Raw genomic sequence first — 24,465 nt, forward strand, 5'->3', positions numbered from 1 at the left:
CCCCCAGGTAATTTAAGGCATTTGGGGAGGGTGGGGGATTTAATTTAAGGGGTCGGGGGTGGGTTTTAGGGGGTTTTAGTGTGCCGGTTCATGATTTTAACGATTTTAACGATACTCTAAACACCCAAACGGCGACGATACGATTCCCTCCCCCTCCCAGCCGAAATCGATCGTTAAGACGATCGAGGACAAGATTCACATCTCTAGTGGTTAGTGCAGTTAGTGTAGCTGGGTTCAAAAAAGGTTTGGATAAGTTCTTGGAGGAGAAGTCCATTAATGGCTATTAATCAATTTTACTTAGGGAATAGCCACTGCTATTAATTGCATCAGTAGCATGGGATCTTCTTAGTGTTTGGGTAATTGCCAGGTTCTTGTGGCCTGGTTTGGCCTCTGTTGGAAACAGGATGCTGGGCTTCATGGATCCTTGGTCTGACCCAGTATGTCATTTTCTTATGTTCTTATGAACAAATCTCATTACTGGTTTACATCAAATACAAAAGCAACCTACATTTCCCAGAATGCTTTTCCCACTTAATTTAAATCAGTGGAAATGATGACATACATTTCATTTGGGAGAGAAAAATCTCTCTCTCTCTAAATGAAATAAAATTAACCTTTATAGTCTAAGCTACTTAAAAAGATTTATACAACTTTACTGCTATCAAAATCTATTTACTTTACTCAAAAGTAAAATTGAGATCCATATTCAGAAACATTTAGCCAGGTAACTCAGAAATTATCCGGCTAATGTAATATTTGGGCACTTATCCCGCTAAATGCTATTATCCAGCTAAAATCTGGACAGATGAGGCAGGGGTGTTCCGGGGTATAATTGGGAGGAGCTGAGTTAGCCAAATAAGTTATTTGACTAACTCCGATTGTTGTGGAGCGCTAGGAGAGCGATCCCACTCCTGGGAGATGTGTGTGCCCTTGGGCCGCGGCTCGACGCCAGAGATATCTGAAGAGGTGCCGCGGGAGGTGTGGCATGCCCGAGCATGGGCTGGACGGAAGCAAGCTGGAGTGAAGACTGGAAGACAGGCCCTCCTCCGGACCTGCACGCTTCGGAAGACCCAACAACGCAATGTTGGTCTTGTAAACAGTCCTTCGACCGTTCCCAGCCCTTTCGGACCTGCCGCAGGGTACGGCATGAAGCGGCAGGCCGGATGTAGGCCAGGACAGCGAAGACTGGAACATAGATTCAGACGAGACTCAGGAACGAGGTACTGAAGTGCAGACGAAGACTCAGGCACAGGTATTGGGAGTGCAAACGAGGGCTCAGAGACAAGGTACTGGACGTGCTGACGTAGACTCAGGAGCAAGGTCTGGATGCATTAGTGTGGACTCAGGCACAGACGTGGACTTAGGACGAGGTGCTGGATGCACGGAGGTGGACTCAGGCCCAAACGTGGGCTCAGGACGAGGTACTGGATGCACAGAGGAGGACTCAGGATCGAGGGTCGAAGGAAGACATGGGCACTGTCCCTCAGGGCGCCCTACTCAGACCACCCGCGGGACTGAGTCGCGGACCACCCTGTCCCAGGCGCGCCCTACACTGCCTTGGGAGGCGGGTCGCGGACCACGCTGAGGACAGGAGAGTGCAGGGAAGATCCAGGAGAGAAGAACTCCGATGCCGGGACAAATGACATCCGAAGCCCCGTCGGCTGGCAGGAAGGGAAGCTCCAGAACCCAGGGACGAATCCCTCCAGTTGGCCACTCCAGGGCCCAACAGGACAGAAGGCTCAGGAGCCAGACGAAGACAAAGGGCAGAACATCTGGGACTGGATCAGGAACCGGATCAGGTACGGACATGGAGGCATCAGGGAAGGAGCAGGTTGCTGCACTCCTGGCAGCCATAGGCAGGTTAAGCAACAGGGTCAGGAACAAGGACTTCTCGGAGACTTAGAAACGAGGTACATGGCTTGCATCACGAAGCGCCCTACTCAGCCCGCCCATGGGGCTGGTCACGGACCATGACATGGCTTGCCGCGAGTTACCAGGACATTCGAAGACACAGGAACAGGGTGCTAGCTTTCGGGAAATTCAAGAGCAAGGTACTTAGCTTTCAGGCAAGTTCAGGAACAAGGTAAGGACTTCTTGGAGACTCAGAAACGAGATACATGGCTTGCATCACGAGGCGCCCTACTCAGCCCGCCCATGGGGCTGGTCACGGACCACGACATGGCTTGCCGCGAGGTACCAGGACATTCAAAGACACAGGAACAGGGTACTTAGCTTTCAGGCGAATTCAGGAACAGGATACAAGGCTTGTAACATCTGGGCTGGAACTTGGATACCGGATTGGTAGACAGACCTCAGGGCAGGAACATGAACAAGCGAACATCAGGGCTGGTGCAACAGGCAGACATCAGGACTGGAACAGCTGGACACATCAGGACAGGAACAAAGGGTAGACATCTGGACAGGACGAGGAACTCCGACCGGGAACATGAAACACTGGACCTTGCAGAAGGCTGGAACACAAGGCAGCTCCTGGAGCAAGGATCTCAGGAGTGACCAACTCCTTGCGAAGGCAAAGACAGACTGAACGTTGAATCCCTTTGTAGAGCTGAGGTGGACAACGCCCAGGGAGGGGCCAGCAGGGGCCACACCTGGCTGGCCCTTGAAGAACAGACGAGAGGCGCGCGCCCGCGCCCTAGGGAGCTGGAGAGATGAGCGCTGGAAGCTGGTGGCGTCCTCAGCCACGTGGAGGCCCAAGGAAGCCGCGGAGCAGCCCTGGACTGGAGCTGGGTAGAGGCAGGTCGCAGGAGCGGCTTCCAGCTGTGAAGACGAAAGCAGGAGGGCAGGAAGAGAGCTGGAGAAGGCTGACTGCAGGACGAGCAGGAAGCTGTAGCAGGCTGCAGGCAGAGAGGTAAGGCTGGCTGCAGGGAGCTGTGGGAAACTGCAGGCACCTGCAGGGACGGCTCCCTGCCGGTCAAGGACCCGGGCTGAAGCAGGCATCAGCAGGGACGGCCTCCCTGCTGGCTGAAGGCCCCGGGATCAGCAGAGACGCGTCGGGGAGACACAGGGGCTGACACAGCTGACTCAGCCACATGAGAAGGCTCCCGGTGGGTAGACCCTGCAGCGCAGGGCTGGAGGCAGCCGGGGAGGAGCCCGGACACTGCAGCAGGACTGCCGCGGAGGCAGCAGCGTCAGCGGCCCGACTGGCCGCATGGAGGTAAGGGCCTGCCCGTGCTCCTCGCGGGCAGGATCGCAACAGTACCCCCTCCTCAAGGCCCCCCCTCAAGCCACTAGTCTACAGCTCGAGAGGAAGGCGGTATTCCATAACTGTCAAGGGCAAGCAAGGGTCCAAGGACGAGCTGGTACTTCTTGACGAGTAACTGTAGCGAGAAGAATACTGGAGCAGAAGACAAGGCAGAAGTGGTCAAGGTCCAGGCAAGACAAACATAGAACATGGAATGCTGAAGGCGAAGGTCAGGCAGGATACAGAATACAGAACTGCTGGACGGCATCTTGGTTCTTGGATCAAGTGGTAGAGGCTGGATTCCTTTCGAGGCTTAACTTTGAACAGACAGCCTTAACGCTTCTTAAGGCTGACGCTGTAGTGCAGGCTGGAGTACTAGGTGAAGGTTAGCTGTTGAGTTGATGGTTCCAGGAACTTAGAAGTTCAGTGACTCACAGTGGATGCAAGGAGTCAAGGTAGCTGTTTGAGCTGCGGTGAGTAGGGGTGAAGACCTCTGGTTGGTGAGCAGAGGATGTATCAGTCTCTAGGTGATGTATAGTACGAGCAGGTGTGATATACTGGTATGCATAGTTCAGGATGGCAGGTGGACTGCTAGTCATGGCTGGAATTAAGTTTGGCAAAGCAGATAAGCGGAAGTTCTTTGATTGGTAATTGAGTCTTTACCTGGTTCTTTTTTGAGTTTTGTAACTCTATGCATGTTATTGTACAACGGTTCACAATATGTGCATTTTGAATAAACATTATATTGAAAACATGCTGCTGATGCTCAGGTGAGTAGAACTGGTCACTCAAGTAACTGATGGGGAGAATCAGGATCAGAGCGGTGCAGAGGATCAAAGGCACAAAAGTTCAGTGACTCCCATCAGGAGTGAACCCTAAGACTGGGTAAAATCTTGGTGTTGCTTGGTTAACTGACACTCACACTTGAGTGGTCCTAGGCTGATGATAAAAATGGACATCTTCAGGATGGCTTGAGAGCAAGCTGGCAGTAGGTTACTTGGAAAGGCATACTTGGACCAGTACCTTTGCTTGGATGGTGAAGCTTGCAGCAGATTCCCGAAGAGGCTGCAGGACTCACACTCGGGGTGGTGAGCGAGACAAGCATGTGCTAACAGAAGTACTGTAGAGGCTGAGCGGCAAGAGCGAAGACATCTGCTGGTTCAGCTGGAAGAGATGACAGATATTCCAGGCCCCATTGGACAGAGGACCACAAATGGGGTGCAGGTGCCTCCTGCAGGTCGTCTGGAGAGGTGTACCATTAGGTGGCGAGTAGAAGGCATCCCTTGTAGGCTGGTGAACTCAGTGAGCGAGATATGCAGGAATTTCAGTAGAGTAAGCTCTACGGAGCAGGTACCTCTTGCAGGTGAACAAGCATTCTTGGAAGGAAAAAATAAAAATTCTTGGACAAGACAGTCGTGCAGCACAGGAACCAGATGCTGCTGCGTAGAAGATGGTGGTGAACCTGGGTGCAGGCGCCTCCTGCAGGTCGTACAGCAAGTGTACCCAGGCTAAGCAAAAAGTCTCAAGCAGGCAGTTAGAGAAACAGGAGCTAGATCTCTAGTGGTGTAGGAGAAACCAAGAGTTCAAGCAAGCTGGCGCCTCCAGCAGGTCGGTAAACACAGCAAAAAAACTGGGACTGAAGTTTTTTCCTTTTAAAAAAAAAAAATTCCTTTGGCAAAGAAAATCCAGAACTTGGCACAGGCCCATCACTAGGACATGAACGCCGGACACATGGCCTTCGCAATCTGTTGTGGAGCGCTAGGAGAGCGATCCCACTCCTGGGAGATGTGTGTGCCCTTGGGCCGCGACTCGACGCCAGAGATATCTGAAGAGGTGCCGCGGGAGGTGTGGCATGCCCGAGCATGGGCTGGACGGAAGCAAGCTGGAGTGAAGACTGGCTGACAGGCCCTCCTCTGGACCTGCACGCTTCGGAAGACCCAACAACACAATGTTGGTCTTGTGAACAGTCCTCCGACCGTTCCCAGCCCTTTCGGACCTGCCGCAGGGTACGGCATGAAGCGGCAGGCCGGATGTAGGCCAGGACAGCGAAGACTGGAACATAGATTCAGACGAGACTCAGGAACGAGGTACTGAAGTGCAGACGAAGACTCAGGCACGGGTACTGGGAGTGCAAACGAGGGCTCAGAGACAAGGTACTGGACGTGCTGACGTAGACTCAGGAGCAAGGTCTGGATGCATTAGTGTGGACTCAGGCACAGACGTGGACTTAGGACGAGGTGCTGGATGCATGGAGGAGGACTCAGGATCGAGGGTCGAACGAAGACATGGGCACTGTCCATCAGGGCGCCCTACTCAGACCACCCGCGGGACTGAGTCGCGGACCACCCTGTCCCAGGCGCGCCCTACACTGCCTTGGGAGGCGGGTCGCGGACCACGCTGAGAACAGGAGAGTGCAGGGAAGATCCAGGAGAGAAGAACTCCGATGCCGGGACAAATGACATCCGAAGCCCCGTCGGCTGGCAGGAAGGGAAGCTCCAGAACCCAGGGACGAATCCCTCCAGTTGGCCACTCCAGGGCCCAACAGGACAGAAGGCTCAGGAGCCAGACGAAGACAAAGGGCAGAACATCTGGGACTGGATCAGGAACCGGATCAGGTACGGACATGGAGGCATCAGGGAAGGAGCAGGTTGCTGCACTCCTGGCAGCCATAGGCAGGTTAAGCAACAGGGTCAGGAACAAGGACTTCTCGGAGACTTAGAAACGAGGTACATGGCTTGCATCACGAAGCGCCCTACTCAGCCCGCCCATGGGGCTGGTCACGGACCATGACATGGCTTGCCGCGAGGTACCAGGACATTCGAAGACACAGGAACAGGGTGCTAGCTTTTGGGAGATTCAAGAGCAAGGTACTTAGCTTTCAGGCAAGTTCAGGAAAAAGGTAAGGACTTCTTGGAGACTCAGAAACGAGGTACATGGCTTGCATCACGAGGCGCCCTACTCAGCCTGCCCATGGGGCTGGTCACGGACCACGACATGGCTTGCCGCGAGGTACCAGGACATTCAAAGACACAGGAACAGGGTACTTAGCTTTCAGGCGAATTCAGGAACAGGATACAAGGCTTGTAACATCTGGGCTGGAACTTGGATACCGGATTGGTAGACAGACCTCAGGGCAGGAACATGAACAAGCGAACATCAGGGCTGGTGCAACAGGCAGACATCAGGACTGGAACAGCTGGACACATCAGGACAGGAACAAAGGGTAGACATCTGGACAGGACGAGGAACTCCGACCGGGAACATGAAACACTGGGCCTTGCAGAAGGCTGGAACACAAGGCAGCTCCTGGAGCAAGGATCTCAGGAGTGACCAACTCCTTGCGAAGGCAAAGACAGACTGAACGTTGAATCCCTTTGTAGAGCTGAGGTGGACAATGCCCAGGGAGGGGCCAGCAGGGGCCACACCTGGCTGGCCCTTGAAGAACAGACAAGAGGCGCGCGCCCACGCCCTAAGGAGCTGGAGAGATGAGCGCTGGAAGTTGGTGGTGTCCTCGGCCACGTGGAGGCCCAAGGAAGCCGCGGAGCAGCCCTGGACTGGAGCTGGGTGGAGGTAGGTCGCAGGAGCGTCTTCCAGCTGCGAAGATGAAAGCAGGAGGGCAGGAAGAGAGCTGGAGAAGGCTGACTGCAGGACGAGCAGGAAGCTGTAGCAGGCTGCAGGCAGAGAGGTAAGGCTGGCTGCAGGGAGCTGTGGGAAACTGCAGGCACCGGCAGGGACGGCTCCCTGCCGGTCGAGGTCCTGGGCTGAAGCAGGCATCAGCAGGGACGGCCTCCCTGCTGGCTGTAGGCCCCGGGATCGGCAGAGACGCGTCGGGGAGACACAGGGGCTGACACAGCTGACTCAGCCACATGGGAAGGCTCCTGGTGGGCAGACCCTGCAGCGCAGGGCTGGAGGCAGCCGGGGAGGAGCCCGGACACTGCAGCAGGACTGCCACGGAGGCAGCAGCGTCAGCGGCCCAACTGGCTGCATGGAGGTAAGGGCCTGCCCGCGCTCCTTGCGGGCAGGATCGCAACACCGATATTCAGAGTTAGACTTGATCATCCCACAGACTAGTCCTAAAGTTAGCCAGATAGACTTACTCAACTAACTTTAAGATAGCCAGGTATATTCAGCAGTGCACCCACACTACTGAATATACAGGCTAAGTTTGTCAGATAGTTTTATCTGGCTAACTAGCTGAACCACACAGCAAGTGAATATGAACCCCATTGAGTTTACATGGACAAGAGCCAAAATAGGGCACACAATTCCATTCTTTTTATAAGACTAACATTCAAAATCAAAACAGGATTCCAACAGTTCTTTGAAATACAATTACTTTACACAGCAAGCAAATGTAGTTTATAATAATACACACAAACAAACACACAAATAGAATCACAACCTGCACCACTGACAAAAAGCTAAATCCTATTATTGTACTTACCATGTTAAAACTCAAGTTATCTTATAAACACACACACACACATTACTTTAACTAGCAGCAGCGTAATAAAACGTCTTCAAAATAATTATTAATTTAGAACCCAAAACTGACTTTCTGCCAAAATTCCAATACGTTCTTGAGGTGGCAGTACATCTCAAAATTTTCAAAATATGTAGATTTCTTCAAAATAACAAGCCCTCAGGGAATGAGTCCGATCTCTGGAGACTAGAGTGGAAGACCTGGAGGAGCTAAAGGAGACAAAGAGGTATATGTAGGAGACCTTCAGTGACATAGTAGAGAAGTCCCACCTCTATTCTGGTAGCCCCTGTGCTACTTTGGAGGAGAAAGGTCACCTGGAAGGAGAGCATCAGCTTGATGAGGCAGGAAGCAATCCTGTAGCTAGGACCTGCCCTCAAGAAGTGGTATCCTCTTGCACCGAGGATAGGTCTCCAGGGGCATGTGCCCAGGAGGGAAGGGTTAGAACAACCATTATAGTTGGTGACTCAGTTATTAGGAAGGTTGATAGCTGGGTGGCTGGTGGACTTGAGGATTGCTTGGTAACTTGCCTGCCTGGTACAAAGGTGGCAGACCTTATGCATCACATAGATAAGATTTTAGGTAGTACTGGGGAGGAGCCAGCTGTCTTGATACATGTAGGTACCAATGACATAGGAAAGTGCAGAAGGGAGGTTCTGGAAGCCAAATGTAGGGTTTTAGGTAGAAAGATGAAATCCAGAACCTCTAGGGTAGCATTTTTAGAAATGTTCCCCATTCCACATGCAGGACCCCAGAGGCAGGCAGAGCTCCAGAGTCTCAATGTGTGGATGAGATGATGGTGCAAGGAAGAGGGTTTTAGCTTTGTTAGGAACTGGGCTTTATTTTGGGGAAGGGAGGGTCTTTTCCAAAAGGATGGGCTTCACCTTAACCAGAGTGGAACCAGGCCACTGGCACTAACGTTTGCAAAAGAGATAGCATAGCTTTTAAATTAGATGATGGAGGGAAAGCCGAAAGTCGCTTACACATGCATGGTTCTAAATGATGTATCTTTGAAGGATATTAAGAGAACATGGAAAACAGGGCATCCCAGTAGAGAGGTTTCAATAAATGCCAAAGGGGACCAGGTGCCTTTAAGTAAAGTGCAGAAAGATTCCAAATTACCAGTCAACTGATGAGCAGTTTGTTAATACAAACAAGAAACAGACCTGTATACAAATGCTACAAATCTAAAAAATAAGATGGGAGAGTTAGAGCACTGAATAAAGACTTAGATATCATATAATTGGCATCTCAGAGACCTGGTAGAAGGAGGATAACCAATGGGACACTGTGATACCAAAGTACAAATTATATTGAAAAGATAGGATGAATCAAATAGGTGGAGGGGTGGCACTATATGTTAAAGAGAGCATTGAGTTAAACAGGATAAAAGTTCTGCTGGAAACAAAATGCAATGTTGAATCTTAATGGATAGAAATTCCAGGTGAAAAGGGGAATAAAATAGTAGTGGTGATGTATTACTGTCTACCTGGCCAGAATGAACTAACAGGCAATGAAATGCTAAAAGAAATTAGGGAAGCTAACAAAATCAGCAGCACAGTAATAATGGGTGATTTCGATTACCCCAGTACTGACTGGGTGAATGTTACATCAGGATATTCTAGAGAAGTAAAGTTCCTCGATGAAATAAATGACTGCTTCATGGAGTAGCTGGTACAAGAACCAACAAGAGGGGAAATTATATTAGACCTAGTCTTTAGTGGAACACAGGATTTGGTGGAAGAAGTAACAGTATTGAAGCCACTTGGCAATAGTGATCACATTATCAAATTTGACTTAACTGGAGGGAGTGCAAAAAGGAATTTACTGAGACAGCATTCAACTTTCAAACAGGTGACTATGATAAAATGAGGAAAATGGTTAGGAAAAAACTGAAAGGAGCAACTGCAAAGGTTAAGAGTTTAGCTCAGGCATGGATATTGTTTAAAAATACCATCTTGAAAGCCCAGAACAGATTTATTCCATGCATTAGAAAAGGTGGAAAGAAGGTTAAATGACCTCCAGCATGGTTGAAAGGTGAGGTGAGAGGCTATAACTAAAAGAACATTTTTCAAGAAATGGAATAGGGATCTGAATGAAGAAAACAGGAAACAGCATAAGCATTGGCAAGTCAGATGCAAAGCATTGATAAGGAAGGAAAAGAGAGAATTTGAAAAGAAGCTTGCTGTAGAAGCAAAAACTCATAATAAAACTTTTTCAGGTACATTAGAGGTAAAAAGCCTGTGAGGGAGTCAGTTGGACCATTAGATGATCAAGGGGTAAAAAGTGCACTTAGGGATGAAAAAGCCATAGCAGAAAGACTAAATGAATTATTTGCGCCACTGAGGAATATGTAAGAGATATACCCATGTCAGAAATGATATTCAAAGGTGATGATTCAGAGGAACTGAAACAAATCTCAGTGAACCTGAAAGATGTACTAGAGCAAATTGACAAACTAAAAAGTAGCAAATCACCTGGACTAGATGGTATACACCCCAGAGTGCTGAAAGAAGTGAGAAATGAAATTGCGGACCTGCTATTGGAAATTTGTAAACTATCAATAACATCATCTATTTATTTATTTATTTATTAAAGGCTTTTATATACCGACTTTCTTGATACAAATCAAATCAACTCGGTTTACATCGAACTAGGCAGTAACTATAACCAACCAATCAACAAGAGACAATTTGAAGGAGTATAAAGTTACATTATAACAAGGATGCCTTAACTGGGAGTAGGAAATAAGAAAGGGGGAACGAAGATAAAGTACAATATACAAGAGAGTATGTGAGGGAGGCAAGGAGCCGTCCTCATGATAACTTGTAACATGATTTAGCGTTTATTTATTTACAAAATTGCTGGAACTTTATTTATTTACATAATTGCTGGAACAATTCTAAGTCAGGCTGTTGGACAAGTGGCGGGGAAGGCTCGGCAGAACAGCCATGTCTTTAGTTTCTTTTTAAAAGTTAGTAGACAAGTTTCCTGCCTGAGGTCCAAAGGTATGGCGTTCCAGATGGAGGGACCTGTGATAGAGAATGTCTGCCTGAAGACTGTAGGGTTGCCAATGTAACTCTAGTTTTGAAAAAGGAATCAAGGGGTGATCCAGGAAATTACAGACCAGTAAGTATGATGTCTGTGCCAAGCAAAAAAATAGAAACTATCATAAAGAACAAAATTGCTGAACATATAGATAAACATAGTTTAATGTGACAAAGCCAACATGGATTTAGTCAAGGGAAGTCTTGCCTCACAAATTTGCTACATTTTTTTGAGGGCGTAAATAAACGTGGATAAAGGTGAGCCTGTTGATATAGTGTATCTGGATTTCCAGAAAGCATTTAACCAAGTCCCTCATGAGAACATCTTAGGAAATTAGATAGTCATGAGATAAGTGGCAGTGTCGTATTGTAGATTGCCAACTGGTTAAAAGATAGTTAACATACAGTAGAGCTAAATGGTAAATTTTCCCAATGGAAAAAGGAGATTAGTGGAGTGCCCCAGGGATCTGATCTGGGACCGATGCTTTTTAATATATTTATAAATGTCCTGGAAATGAGAACAAGTGAGGTGATCAAATTTGCCAATGACAGAATTATTTAAAGTTGTTAAATCACAAGAGGATTGTGAGAAATTGCAAGAGAACTCTGCAAAACTGGGAGACTGGGCATGCAAATGGCAAATGAAATTTAATGTGGACAAGTGCAAAGTGATGCACTTAGGGAAGAGTAACCCAAATTACAGCTACAAAATGCAAGGTTCCACATTAGGAGTTACTCAAGAAAAGGATCTAGGTGCCATCGTTGAAAATATGTTGAAATTTTATGCTCAGTGTGCAACAGCAGCCAAGAAAGCAAACAGAATGCTAGGGTTTATTAGGAAATGAATGGATAATAAAGCAGAGAATATCATAATGCCTCTGTATCGCTCCATGGTGCAACCTCATCTTGAGTATTGTGTTTAGTTCTGATCACCAAATTTCAAAAAACATATATCAGAATTAGAAAAGGTGCAGAGAAGGGTGACCAAGATGATAAAGGGAATGGAACGATTCCTCTATGAAGAAAGGCTAAAGAGGTTAGGACTCTTTAGCTTGAAAAGAGACGGCCGAGGGGAGATATGACAGGTTTATAAAATAATGAGTGGAATGGAACGAGTAAATGTTAATTAGTTGTTTACTCTTTCGAAAAATACAAAGACCAGGGGACATACAATGAAGTTACTAAGTAATACATTTAAAACTAATAAGATAAAATATTTTTTTACTCAAAGCATAATAAAGCTCTGGAATTCATTGCCTGAGGATGTGGTGAAATCTGTAGGAAAAGTCCATAACAATTATTAAGGTAAAGTTGCAGAAATATACTGCTTTTTCTTGGGATAAGCAGTTTGGACTCTGTCTACCCCATGGGATCCTGCCAGGATTGGCCACTGTTGGAAACAAGATACTGGGCTTAATGGATCCTTAATCTGACCCTTGGTCTAAGTATGGCAAGCCTTATGTTGTAATGTACTTAGATAAATACGTTTTCTCAAACAATATGTAACATTGATAACAAAACAAGACTTTTATTTTATTTAAAAAAAAAAAAATTCCTGAGTGCCGCAGAGAAGCAAAGCGAAAACAAACAACAGACACATCTAAAACTAGCAAATTTATTTCCGCTGTTCTTTCCTCTCACACGAAATGTCTTGCTAGCAGAGATGCCTTTGATGGAAGTCATTGTAAGTGCACGGTTTCATCTCACCTGATCTTTAGATGTCTGAACTTGGAACCATATCTGCTATTTCAAATCTGAATTGTGTACCAGCCCAAGCTGATGTTATAATTTCTGTGACGTGGTGAAATACACTACATTTCTCTGTCTTTGTTTCCTGCACTGTGTGGACCTTATCATCACACAGTCTTTCTCATGCAACATGGTTACTGTATTTTCCACATATTGGCAGTTTTCTCTTTAAAAGAAAGGGAAAGAGTTGGGCTGAGGATAGGACCACAGGCTGTTGAAAAAAAATTGGCAAGGAGAGGAGAACGAGTCTTAGAGATTAAGGGAAGCGTCAGTACCGGGACTTGAGCAGATATTCAGAATTACACACGTCACCCCCCCCACGCCACACACACACACACACACACACACACACACACACATACACAGACACACCTTTAACTCAATGGCGGGTGCTCTGACACAGTGCTTTCTCCTTTGGACAAACCAAGGGCACAGTTCTCCCTCTGGTGGCGGCTGCGCCAGCAATGCATCCTCCTCTCTCCCCCCTCAGAGTCAGCATCTTCTTCATTCTCTTCCCCTTCCCCTTGCCCAGGGTCCCCTTTCTCCTCTCTTCCCCTGCATCACCTTCTCCCCCCAATCCACCCTCTGTGCCATGCATGCCCCCCTCTCTCCCCACAATCCTCCCCCTGCGTCCTCCTCCCACTCCACTTCCATGCTCCGCATCCTCCCCCACACACTTCTCTTTCCCCAACTTTATTTAACATTTCTTAGAATCCGCATTTGCCCTACAATGATCAATGCAAAGTCCAAAATAATACATACTACTTGTCCCGCATCCCCCTGTCACGACACCCCCCCCCCCCCCCCCTCAATCTGCATCCCCCTGTCTCTCCGTCAGAAAGTTAAACTGTAACAGAATTCAGTTTGTGCGAGCGATTTCACAGCGTCAGCCCACAGGCTGTGATGCTGCTACGCTCAGGCAGGTAGCAGAAAGATTTTATAAAACAATTGTGAGGAAGTGTGCTGTTATTGCATAGAGTGCAGAGCTAATAGCACTACTGCTAACTCTCCCCAAATTATTATTTCTCTTGTCTGTTTTGATTAGACTGTAAGCTCTTATATATATCTTATGTGCCTTATGGGTATCTGTACTAGTTTAATACTAGTAGTAGTAACTAACTAACAGGCCGATACAGTAAAAATCGCAGGAGAGCAGACGAGCACCCGCTCTCCCAGCGTGCGCACAGGACACACTCCTGTGCGCGCGATACAGTAATTTAATTTATTTAAATGAGGGCCGGTGGTAAAAAGAGGTGCTAGGGACAGTAGCGCATCCCTAGCGCCTCTTTTCGGACAGGAGCGGCGGCTGTCAGCAGGTTTGACAGCCGACGCTCAATTTTGCCGGCGTCGGTTCTCGAGCCTGCTGACAGCCACGGGTTCAGAAACCGGATGCCGGCAAAATTGAGCGTCCGGTTTTCAACCCGCGAGCCGCAGGCCTATTTCAAATTTTTTTTTCTTTTTTTTTTTTTTTTACTTTTTTTTAACTTTTTTTAACTTTCGGGACCTCCGACTTAATATCGCGCCAGCAGAAATTAACGCCTACTTTTGGGTAGGCGCTAATTTCTTAAAGTAAAATGTGCGGCTTGACTGCACATTTTACTTACTGAATCGCGTGGGAATACCTAATAGGGCCATCAACATGCATTTGCATGTTGCGGGCGCTATTAGGTTCGGGGGGGGGGGGGGGGGGTTGGACGCGCGTTTTCGACGCGCTAGCTTTACCCCTTATTCAGTAAGGGGTAATAGCGCGTTGAAAACGCACGTCCAATCTGTACCGTATTGGCCTGTAAGCTGTAAATTGAGCCCTAAGAAGCTGCACTTGCTGACTGACACTGTCACTATGTTAGCAGGACTGACAGCAAGCACATTCCCTGTTGAACCCCCTTTAGTGTATTTCTTTAGAACAGGTAACCTGTCTGACAGATTGTATGTTTTTACTTTTCAGTATGTGCTGTGCACCGTGACAGCTTGTTCTGTGTCCTGTCTATAGTATAAAGATGGTTGTGTCAATCTGTGTGACACAGAGCACAGCGCTAGGCAGGGAGGTGGCCGATGCATGGTCAGCAATTCACAACTGTTTCTGACACCAGTGACTGTCTACTGTATGGAAGCTGTAAGACTATCAAAAGCCCCTAAAAGCCCATTATGTCTGTCTATGGCTTTAAGAAGCAGAGGTGGCAATAGAAGAGGACAGAGGCCTGCTCTAAGGAAGGCTGTGACAATGAGACCTGTGGCCAGTAGCTGCAGGATGGCAGTGATGAGCAGCGGCAGCATTAGTTCCCCAGCAAAGATCAAGAATTTTATTTTTTTTTTTTAGAGAGGTGAACCAGCTGGAGATGCAGAAACAGGTCAGCTTTGACTTTGATCTAAAAATGGGTGTTCCCCACCCCAGCGAGCAGTACTTTCTGCTCCCCTTTTTAATATTTACATCTCGCCCATGTGCCAGATACTTGCAGATCTGGATGCCAGGTATCTCCTTTTCGCTGACAACTTGCAGTTCTTTATACCAAACAAAAACTCTTAAGGAGGTCTTAAGTAAAGTCTCCAATTGCCTGGTTACCCTCAAGGCCTAGTTAGTAAATAATAAACTATCATTGCATGTGAGCAAAACAGAGATGCTAGATTCCCATCTGATGAAATCCCAAGCTCAGTTTCAGTAGACGGAGTTCAGATCTCTATTTCTAACCCAAGTACGCAACATAGGAGTAATCATGGACACAACTCTATCATTTCATCCACGTGTAAATCAAATGGTAAAAGGTGCATTTTTAAAATTACAAACGCTAATTAGATTCCGCCCCTTTTTGAATGACTTCTTAGTGGTGTCCTCACTTGACTGTTGCAACACCCTATATATTGGTCTGCCCCAAAACTACCTTACAAGCATTACAATATATATAGAATTCGGCCGCTCGAGTAGTTTCAGGTGTATCCACTCGAAAGCATATTATACCTGTATTAGTAAAGTACCACTACCTACCGATAACATGGCGAATTAAGTTAAAAGTTATTTATTTAGTTTTTAAAGGTTTAATGCCGCCCAGTTTTAATGCTGCTCTCAAATTGTATCACCTATGGGGCATTTAAGGTCAGCCTTGCAGAGATCACTGAGATCATTCAAATTTATTCAACTAGCTGAATCCCATGAGCATCTTTTTTGTGTACAAGGACCATTCCAGTGGAATGCTCCACCACAAGGACTAAAGGAAGAGAGTGCCTTGTGGCAGGTGCACTTCCTTCTAAGTAGTGAGAAGACAGTAAAGTCACTTTTAATGCAGCAAGCCTTTGATCTATAAACTCAAAAAATGACCAGCAACTTTGTTTTGACATAAGATGTTCACTGCAGCCTTCCCAGCAGATGATAGTTTAGCAGTATTTTATGTTTTTTATGTTTTATTTATGCTAAGCTTAGGTCTTGATGTATGTAAAGACTTACGAATGTTTTTCCGGAAACTCTTTAGAAATGTCGATATGCGGGCTCTAAATCTTAAACAAATAAATAAACTTCCACTGTTGGTATGGTGCAGGGGCAGAAGCAGGGGAGACCCAGTGGAGGGCGGAGGCAGCAGCAGGGGAGCGAGGCAATAGTGTTGATATAACCAACTGAAGCTAACGCAGCACTCCCTGTTTCATTCTAGCCAGTGTCTACAGCAAAGTTTTCAAGAAGCTACTGATTCAGATGAATCATGCCTGGGATCTGAAGATTTAGAAGAAGGGTATACTGAAAGGCTATGAACTGGGGAGGGTTTGGAGAACCTGTTCATTAATGTGATAGCTGGTGAGCAGCCACAGGCAGATAGCATAGCAACAGGACCTTTCATTGAGTAAGAGCCAACAGGGCCTCTAAATTTCAATGGTAAATGGCTGGGAATGTGCTTGTGACTAGTAAAGGTAACTTTGTGGATGGTAAATAAACCCCATAAAGACAGAGGGCATTATAAAGCTAGAGCTTATCATTCTGAGTTATTCCATTGAAGGGAAGGTAGACCATCACCTAATCCCTTCATTGTTATGAGGTAAGCGGTGGAGACCATCCAGTCTACGCCAGCACCCACTCACGCCAGAGACTTTAGACCTTATATAGATAGGCTCCCAGGAGGCAGAAGTTGTATACTTAACTAATCAGAATTAACTGAGGTAATTAATTTAACTCAGTAATCCTACAAGACAAAACAATTAAGTTAAATGCAACCAAACTCCCTTATTCACACGGCTTAAGACATCTTCCAAAAGAGTTTGAGGCCAATATTCAGAAAGCTATTCAGTGGACAAGTTATCCGGATAAATGTACCGTACATTCAGTGGGAGAAATGTACCGCTGAATATACTTGCTTAAAGTTAGCTGGCTACATGTAGACAGATAACTTAAAAACCTAACCAGCTATGTTTGCATTTAGCCGTTTATGTTTTTAAGCTTTCCGGCCTTGTGTGGTCGAATAACTTGCTACTCATCTGGATATCTTCAAAAGATATCCGGGTAAGTAGCACTTTTGTTTAAAAAACAAACAAAAAAAAGAACTAAAAGAGCCTATGGCCCGATTTGCTCTCTCCCCTCACCTAATATTAAAGATGCGTATTGGGCCTTTCATTCTCCCCCGCCCCCCCCATCTCAGAACAACCAAAATGTCCCAGGATCTCTGCCCTCCTCCTCCCTCCACCCCCTACAAACCCCCTTCTTCTTTCTAAAATCTATCACTGAGGCCAGGCCGTCCCATCCCCCTCCCCCCTGCAATGTACAGTAGTATCCCGCTGCATCCCCCAACCCTCCCCCCCCCCCCCCCCAAAGACCTTCCTTCCCCCACGTCCAAGGTCTAAAATTCCCTACCAGGAGCAGGGTTTGCACTTATTCGCTTCCAGCAGCTTCTGTCAAAGCTGTGCTGGAAGTGTCCAAAGTCCAAAGTAATAATACATACTACTTGTCCCGCATCCCCCTGTCACGCCACCCCCCCCCCCCCCCAACCTGCATCCCCCTGTCTCTCCGTCAGAAAGTTAAACTGTAACAGAATTCAGTTTGTGCGAGCGATTTCACAGCGTCAGCCCACAGGCTGTGATGCTGCTACGCTAAGGCAGGTAGCAGAAAGATTTTATAAAACAATTGTGAGGAAGTGTGCTGTTATTGCATAGAGTGCAGAGCTAATAGCACTACTGCTAACTCTCCCCAAATTATTATTTCTCTTGTCTGTTTTGATTAGACTGTAAGCTCTTATATATATCTTATGTGCCTTATGGGTATCTGTACTAGTTTAATACTAGTAGTAGTAACTAACTAACAGGCCGATACAGTAAAAATCGCAGGAGAGCAGACGAGCACCCGCTCTCCCAGCGTGCGCACAGGACACACTCCTGAGCGCGCGATACAGTAATTTAATTTATTTAAATGAGGGCCGGTGGTAAAAAGAGGCGCTAGGGACAGTAGCGCATCCCTAGCGCCTCTGATCGGACAGGAGCGGCGGCTGTCAGCAGGTTTGACAGCCGACACTCAATTTTGCCGGCGTCGGTTCTCAAGCCTGCTGACAGCCACGGGTTCAGAAACCGGATGCCGGCAAAATTGAGCGTCCGGTTTTCAACCCGCGAGCCACAGGCCTATTTCAAATTTTCTTTTCTTTTTTTTTTACTTTTTTTTAACTTTCGGGACCTCCAAATTTGCTCTCTCCCCTCACCTAATATTAAAGATGCTTATTGGGCCTTTCATTCCCCCCCCGCCCCCCCCCATCTCAGAACAACCAAAATGTCCCAGGATCTCTGCCCTCCTCCCCCCCCCCCCCCGACAAACCCCCTTCTTCTTTCTAAAATCTATCACTGAGGCCAGGCCGTCCCATCTCCCTCCCCCCTGCAATATACAGTAGTATCCCGCTGCATCCCCCAACACCCTCCCCCCCCCCAAAGACCTTCCTTCCCCCACGTCCAAGGTCTAAAATTCCCTACCAGGAGCAGGGTTTGCACTTATTCGCTTCCAGCAGCTTCTGTCAAAGCTGTGCTGGAAGTGTAAACCTTTTACTCGGAAACAGCTCTAAAGTTATTTGATTTATGCAGTATTCAACTAGGTTAGCCACATAAGTCAACCCTTCCCTGCAACGACCCTGTAACGCCTGGTTACAGGGTCGTTGCAGGGAACGCCAGGTGCTCGCCTGCTCTCCCGCGATTTTTACTGTATCAGCCTGTTAGTTAGTTACTAAATTATAGCTGGATAAGTAGCTATCCAGCTATTATTTAGCCAGATATGTGAGTGAGTATGTCTGTTTTGCCATTTAGATGGATAACTCAGAAGTGGCTTTTGAGTATGGACCTCATAATCTTTTTTCAAACAAACAATTATGGTTCTTAATGTGCCCATATTTTCACATCTGAGATTCACAATATGCCTAATGTAGCTAATGAAAGATAACGAGATGTTTGGGCACTTGCATCCCATGTAATAAAGTGTGAAAAATGATGCAAAATTGACTGAGTTATTTATGTATAAATGGTTTTTATTGAAGTCATCTCATAACCACAGAATAAACATAGAGACGTAGTTTTTTCCTGTTTCTACATCCCCAAACGCAACCAATACAATAAGTGATAAGACAACATCTATGGTGTACACTCTCCCTCCCTCCTCCCCCCTACCCCAACCCCCAGGAAGTCCGTGCAGAGAATAGCCATAGTTCACGAGTGAGTATCAAGTCCAAACGAAGTCCAAATCAGCAATTGATGATCAAACTACGTGTCCTGTGAGGTAAGTCTTGAAGGTATCCATCCCAGATCTGTAAAAATTTCCGCCGCTGCTGAGGATTCACCCTAGATGCCATATTGTCCATCTGCATCATCCGGTGCAAATGGGACTGAGTTATTTAAATCAGAAAATATCTCGCTATTTGGAAGGAGGTGCTAAGTTCTGATAACAGTATATGTACACCTAATAGGAAGACTTCTTTCACTAAAGTGGAGCCTCTGTTGGTGTTCTGGCAGAAGAAAAGGAAGAAAGGAATGAGAAAAAGGAAGGGAGTGAGAAAATGAATAAATAGGGAGAAAGGTGGAGGAATGAGATAAATCAAAAAGGAACAGCAAGGTAAAAGGAGAGCCCTCAGTAAGCCCCACTGCAGAGGAGACCACACAGGCTGTGCAGAGCCATTTTTCCTAGATCCTGAACCAGTGCTCTGAGCCTTTGACCTGTTCCTGTACCAGTGCAGCTTTCAGCCTTTCCTGCATGGCACAGATCTGGATGGAGTATGACTTCTTTCTCTGGTCTTGGTTGGAATAGTCAAAAGCTTAGATAACCACCCGCTGGTGTATTCACAAGCATTCCCTATACCTCTTCTTGCAGTGATCTGCTCTATTGAGGTATAATCCCAGATGGTCAAGGCTGTCTCCTTCGACAAACTTGTTCTTTGCCACTATGGACCTCATGCTGGACTCTTCCCCAAGGAGTAGTGAATAGTTATCCACGATCTGACATTCACCTTGGTGCTGAAAAGGATGTTGTGGACACAAAGTCTATGTAATGATGTCCCTGCACTGTGCACTGCCTGTGATGCCACTTCCATATCCAGGATGATGGAATGGTTCTCCCCTTTCCTACCATTTCCTCTCTCTGCCCTGCCTCCTCTTATTCCTTTCTCTTTCTCACTTTTTCTTCTGTCTTTTTCACCTCTCCTTCCTCTTTCTTTCCTCTGAACTCTACCTCCACATCCTTTTCCTCTCTCTAATCTCCAGTAACTCTGCGCAGTCTTCTAGAGTCGTTATTCAAAAGCCATTTAGAAGGATGACTGAAATGTTACCTGGCAAAACGGTGATAAGCAACGCCGTATGTGGCTACATTCTATCTGCAAGACGGGTTATAAAGCTAAAATGTAGCCACATAAATCGAGGGTGGACCAGAGGTGAGCAGGAGGCATTTCCAGGAGGAGCAGAGTTAGCCGCATAAGTTATGTTTATCTAACTAGCTGAGCCGCATTGCAGCTGAAAATGGACCCCCTAATATCACTGACTTGGCAGAATTTATCATACTTTAGTATGTTGTCACGTTGAATTAGATCATTCACCATTCATTGTGACAGAATATTTATTTATTTATTTAGACATTTCATATGCCACCATTCCATGTATAAATCTCAACGGTTTACAAAGTGACATTCAAAACTCAAAAAAAAAAAAAAAAAACCGACAACAAAGATTGGTTATAGAAGTGGTATTCATAGGCAGGCATTAGTATCTATCAAGTGAAATTTCTCATTCATATTAATAATTGATCTCGTACATTCAGCAAAGAGTACGTATGATTAAAACGAAATGATAGCTTTCACATCTTAGTCAGTGGGTTGTTTTGAGAATTATACCCTAACACATTTTAACTAAGAAGACAAAACTTTCAAGAAACTGATGTAGCAGGTATGATTGTAGATCAATTAAATAATTAATTAATTTGCCTGAATCAGTTCATTCATCAAGGAACTGAGAGCTGTCTACATTCAGAGCTCTCAATGAAAACAAAAAATATTATTAACAAGAGAATAAACTCACAAACAAATCCAGTGATGGTCGTGGTGGAAATGGACAGTAACTGTTTGCTGCTGGATTATCATGGCTCTTATAACTGGGAATTTTTTTTTTTTTATTATCACTGACAACCAAATTTATTTATTGGGAACTTGATTTTCTTTTATTTTTAGATATTTCATCTTTGGATTAACGACAAATGTATCATATGACTTAATTAAGATTAATAAACTGATCTTGAAACAAATGTGTTATAACACCATGTAACGCCCTTTGCCATTACGCATGGTCTAGGTGTGGAAGGCTGAGTACTGTTGCTCATCCTCTTCTTTAGTGAGAGGATTCAATTGTTACTGCATGCAGCAGAAATACTGATTTCATATCTGAAGAAGGGCTTATTTTTTCATAACAGATCAACGTGTGAATCCTATTCATGATCCTTGTAGTTAATTCCCTTATACTTTGCTTTTGTTATTTTTACAGGGAAGCCTACAACATTCTGTGAAACCATGGGCAAGGCTGAGATATGGTTGATCAGAACATACTGGGACTTCGAATATCCTCGCCCTTTTCTGCCTAATTTTGAGTTTGTTGGAGGACTTCACTGCCAACCTGCGAAACCTTTGCCAGAGGTAAAAGTTAGACAATCTGACTGTTATGGGAATCTCTGTTTAGTGGACCCTTGGGCCGACCCACTAGAGACTGGGAAAAGGAGGGCAATGTCTCTAATGAACAGTAGGCCGGGAGGCAGATGGTCAGGCAGGACGTAGATGTTCTTCACCCTGGAAGCTGGCACTCCTCCGGGAGGAGCCCGTAGGAGCCCAACTGCTGGGACTTAGGTGTCTTCACCCTGGAAGACGAAGCCCCCCCCCCCCGGGAGGAGCCCGTAGGGGCCCGGCCGCTGGGACTTAGGTGAGTGGTGGATCAGGACAGGTAACTGGAACCAGACTAGAACAGTGGCAACACTGTAACGGGGTACGGGTTCTGGAACCAGGCAGGAAATGTAGCAAGACTCGGGTACTGGATCCAGGCAGGAACTGTAGCAAGACTCGGGGACTGGATCCAGGCAGGAACTGTAGCAAGCAGGCAGGAACCGTAGCAAGCAGGAACGGAGCGACGAAGCCAAGCGAGTTGCTCCGGGGCACAGCGCAACAGGGAACCAGGAGGCTAACCAGTTGCAAGGCCAAGACTGGCTGACCGCGGCCGGCTTAAGAAGGCCGCGGCGTCTGACGTCAGGATCTGGGTGGAGTCACCTCTGGCGGGAAATGGCCTAGAAAAGCGCCCGAGTGGTGCGCGCGCACGCCTAGGAGCTGGGCATCTACGGAGGAGCTCGTCATGGCGCAGCTCCAGTGGGAACGCCGCCAACCAGGATGCAGACTAGGCCTCGGGAGCCGGGAGCAGGTCCGGGAGACTGGAGGTAAGGGCCTGGCCGCGGCACTCGTGGCCAGAACCGCAACAGTACCTCCCCTCTTACGCCCCCTCTTAGCCGATCTGGGTTTACTTGGGTGGTCCAAATGGAACTGCCGTAATAAGTCCTTGTCAAGGATGTTACGGGCCGGTTCCTATGAGTTATCCTCGGGTCCGCATCCCTCCCAGGCAAGCAAGTACTCCCATCGGCGTTGATGAAACCGGACATCCAACATTTCACGCACTTGATACGAGACGTCGTCCGGTACTGAAGGATCTGATGGTGTAGGAGCCTGGGAGTGGTACCTGGATAACATAAGAGGCTTCAGCAATGACATATGGAACACGTCATGTATCCTCATGGAGGAGGGTAGGCGCAGAAAGTATGAGACAGCTCCCACTCGTTCGGCGACTCGAAAAGGCCCACAGAATTTCGGAGCTAGTCTTCTGGAAGGAATTCGTAACTGTAGATTTCTAGTGCTAAGCCAAACACGATCTCCTGGGAGGAAGATAGGTGCTGGCTGACGATGCCGTAAAGCCGCCCTGTCTGCCCACTTTTGGGCAGACAGGGCGGCTTTACGGATCTTTTCCTGGGTAGAGATCCATAAGGAACGAAGTTGACAAGCTGAAAGTTGCACTGCCGGGAGTGCACTAGGTTCAAGTGAAGGTAAGGACGGACGAAGTTGCTTCCCATAAACAACAAGGAACGGCGAACTTCCAGTAGCAGCATGCGTGTAATTGTTATATGAGAACTCCACCCACGGGAGTAATTTGACCCAATTATCTTGTCGTTCGTTCACGAAGGCACGAAGAAAAGTCTTCAAGGTTCAATTAGTTCGTTCCGTTTGCCCATTACTTTGAGGATGGAACGCCGAGGAAAGGCTCAGTTGCACCTTAAAACATTTGCATAAGGCTTTCCAATAACGAGCTGTAAACTGTGGTCCTTGATCGGAGACTATATCCTGCGGGAGACCATGAAGTCTGAAAATATGCTGAGCAAACATGCCAGCCAGGTCGGGTGCAGAAGGTAGTTTTGGCAAAGGGACAAAGTGCGCCATCTTGGAAAATTGGACCACGGTTACCCAAATGACCGAATTACCTTCTGAGGCAGGAAGGTCCACAACAAAATCGGTGGAGATGTGCGTCCAAGGTTCCACCGGAATGGGTAATGGTTGCAACAAACCCCTGGGTTTTCCGAGGAGCGGTTTTTGAATCGCACAGGTAGGGCATGAGCCCACGAAGGCTTGGACATCCTGTCTCACCGTTGGCCACCAGTAGAAACGGTTTAGTAAATCCAAAGTCCCTTTCCAACCAGCATGGCCCCCAGTAAGGGAGTCATGAGCCCAATCAAGAACTGCTCTTCGAGAGCGACGGGGGACCACAGTCTTCTCTAGAGAGTGCACAGAAGTTAACGCTAGATTTACTTTCTTAGGGTCCAAGATATATTGGGGCGTCTCAGGAGTTTCTTCAACCTCAGAGGCGCGCATAAGGGCGTCCGCTCGGATGTTCTTCAAGCCGGGTCTGTAGCGCAAGGTAAAGTCAAAGCGGTCAAAAAACAGCGACCACCGGGCTTGTCTCGGATTCAGGCATTGGGCTTGCTTCAAAAAAGCTAGGTTTTTGTGATCTGTGTAAATGGTAACTGGATGGTTGGCTCCCTCCAACCACTGTCTCCATTCCTCCAGGGCAAGTTTCCCAGCTAGCAACTCTTTGTCACCAACACAATAGTTGCTCTCTGCCGGAGAGAATTTCCTTGAGAAAAACGAACAGGGTAACAGCTGTCCGCAATCAGAGTACTGGCTCAGTACTGCCCCCACGGCCACATTGGAGGCATCGACTTCCACCACAAAGGGTCGACTGGGATCCGGATGACGAAGGCAGGTGTCCAACAGGAAGGCCTCCTTGAGAGCCTCGAAAGCTTAACAGGCAGAAGCAGGCCAATCCACCACATTAGCCCCCTTTCGGGTAAGTGCCGTTAGCGGGGCCGCAATGCGAGAATAATTGGGAATAAAGTGACGGTAGAAATTGGAAAAACCGAGGAAGCGCTGCAACGCTTTAAGGTCCCTCGTCCGAGGCCAGTTTTTAATAGCCGTCACTTTCTGTGG

At 47.1% G+C, this 24,465-nt stretch overlaps 1 protein-coding gene across 6 annotated transcripts in view; it reads left to right on the top strand.

The window, feature by feature from the left end:
* LOC115090941 (UDP-glucuronosyltransferase 2A1-like) overlaps positions 1–24,465 on the top strand; it is a 195,930-nt gene that overhangs the window by 116,901 nt on the left and 54,564 nt on the right. For all 6 annotated transcript variants that reach the window (XM_029600636.1, XM_029600670.1, XM_029600646.1 and 3 more), the window contains one exon: positions 21,440–21,588. In XM_029600636.1, the coding sequence (XP_029456496.1) occupies positions 21,440–21,588 (149 nt within the window). The remainder of the gene's footprint in view (positions 1–21,439; positions 21,589–24,465) is intronic.

The sequence above is a fragment of the Rhinatrema bivittatum genome, chromosome 1, assembly GCF_901001135.1.
Source record: "Rhinatrema bivittatum chromosome 1, aRhiBiv1.1, whole genome shotgun sequence".
Taxonomy (NCBI): domain Eukaryota; kingdom Metazoa; phylum Chordata; class Amphibia; order Gymnophiona; family Rhinatrematidae; genus Rhinatrema; species Rhinatrema bivittatum.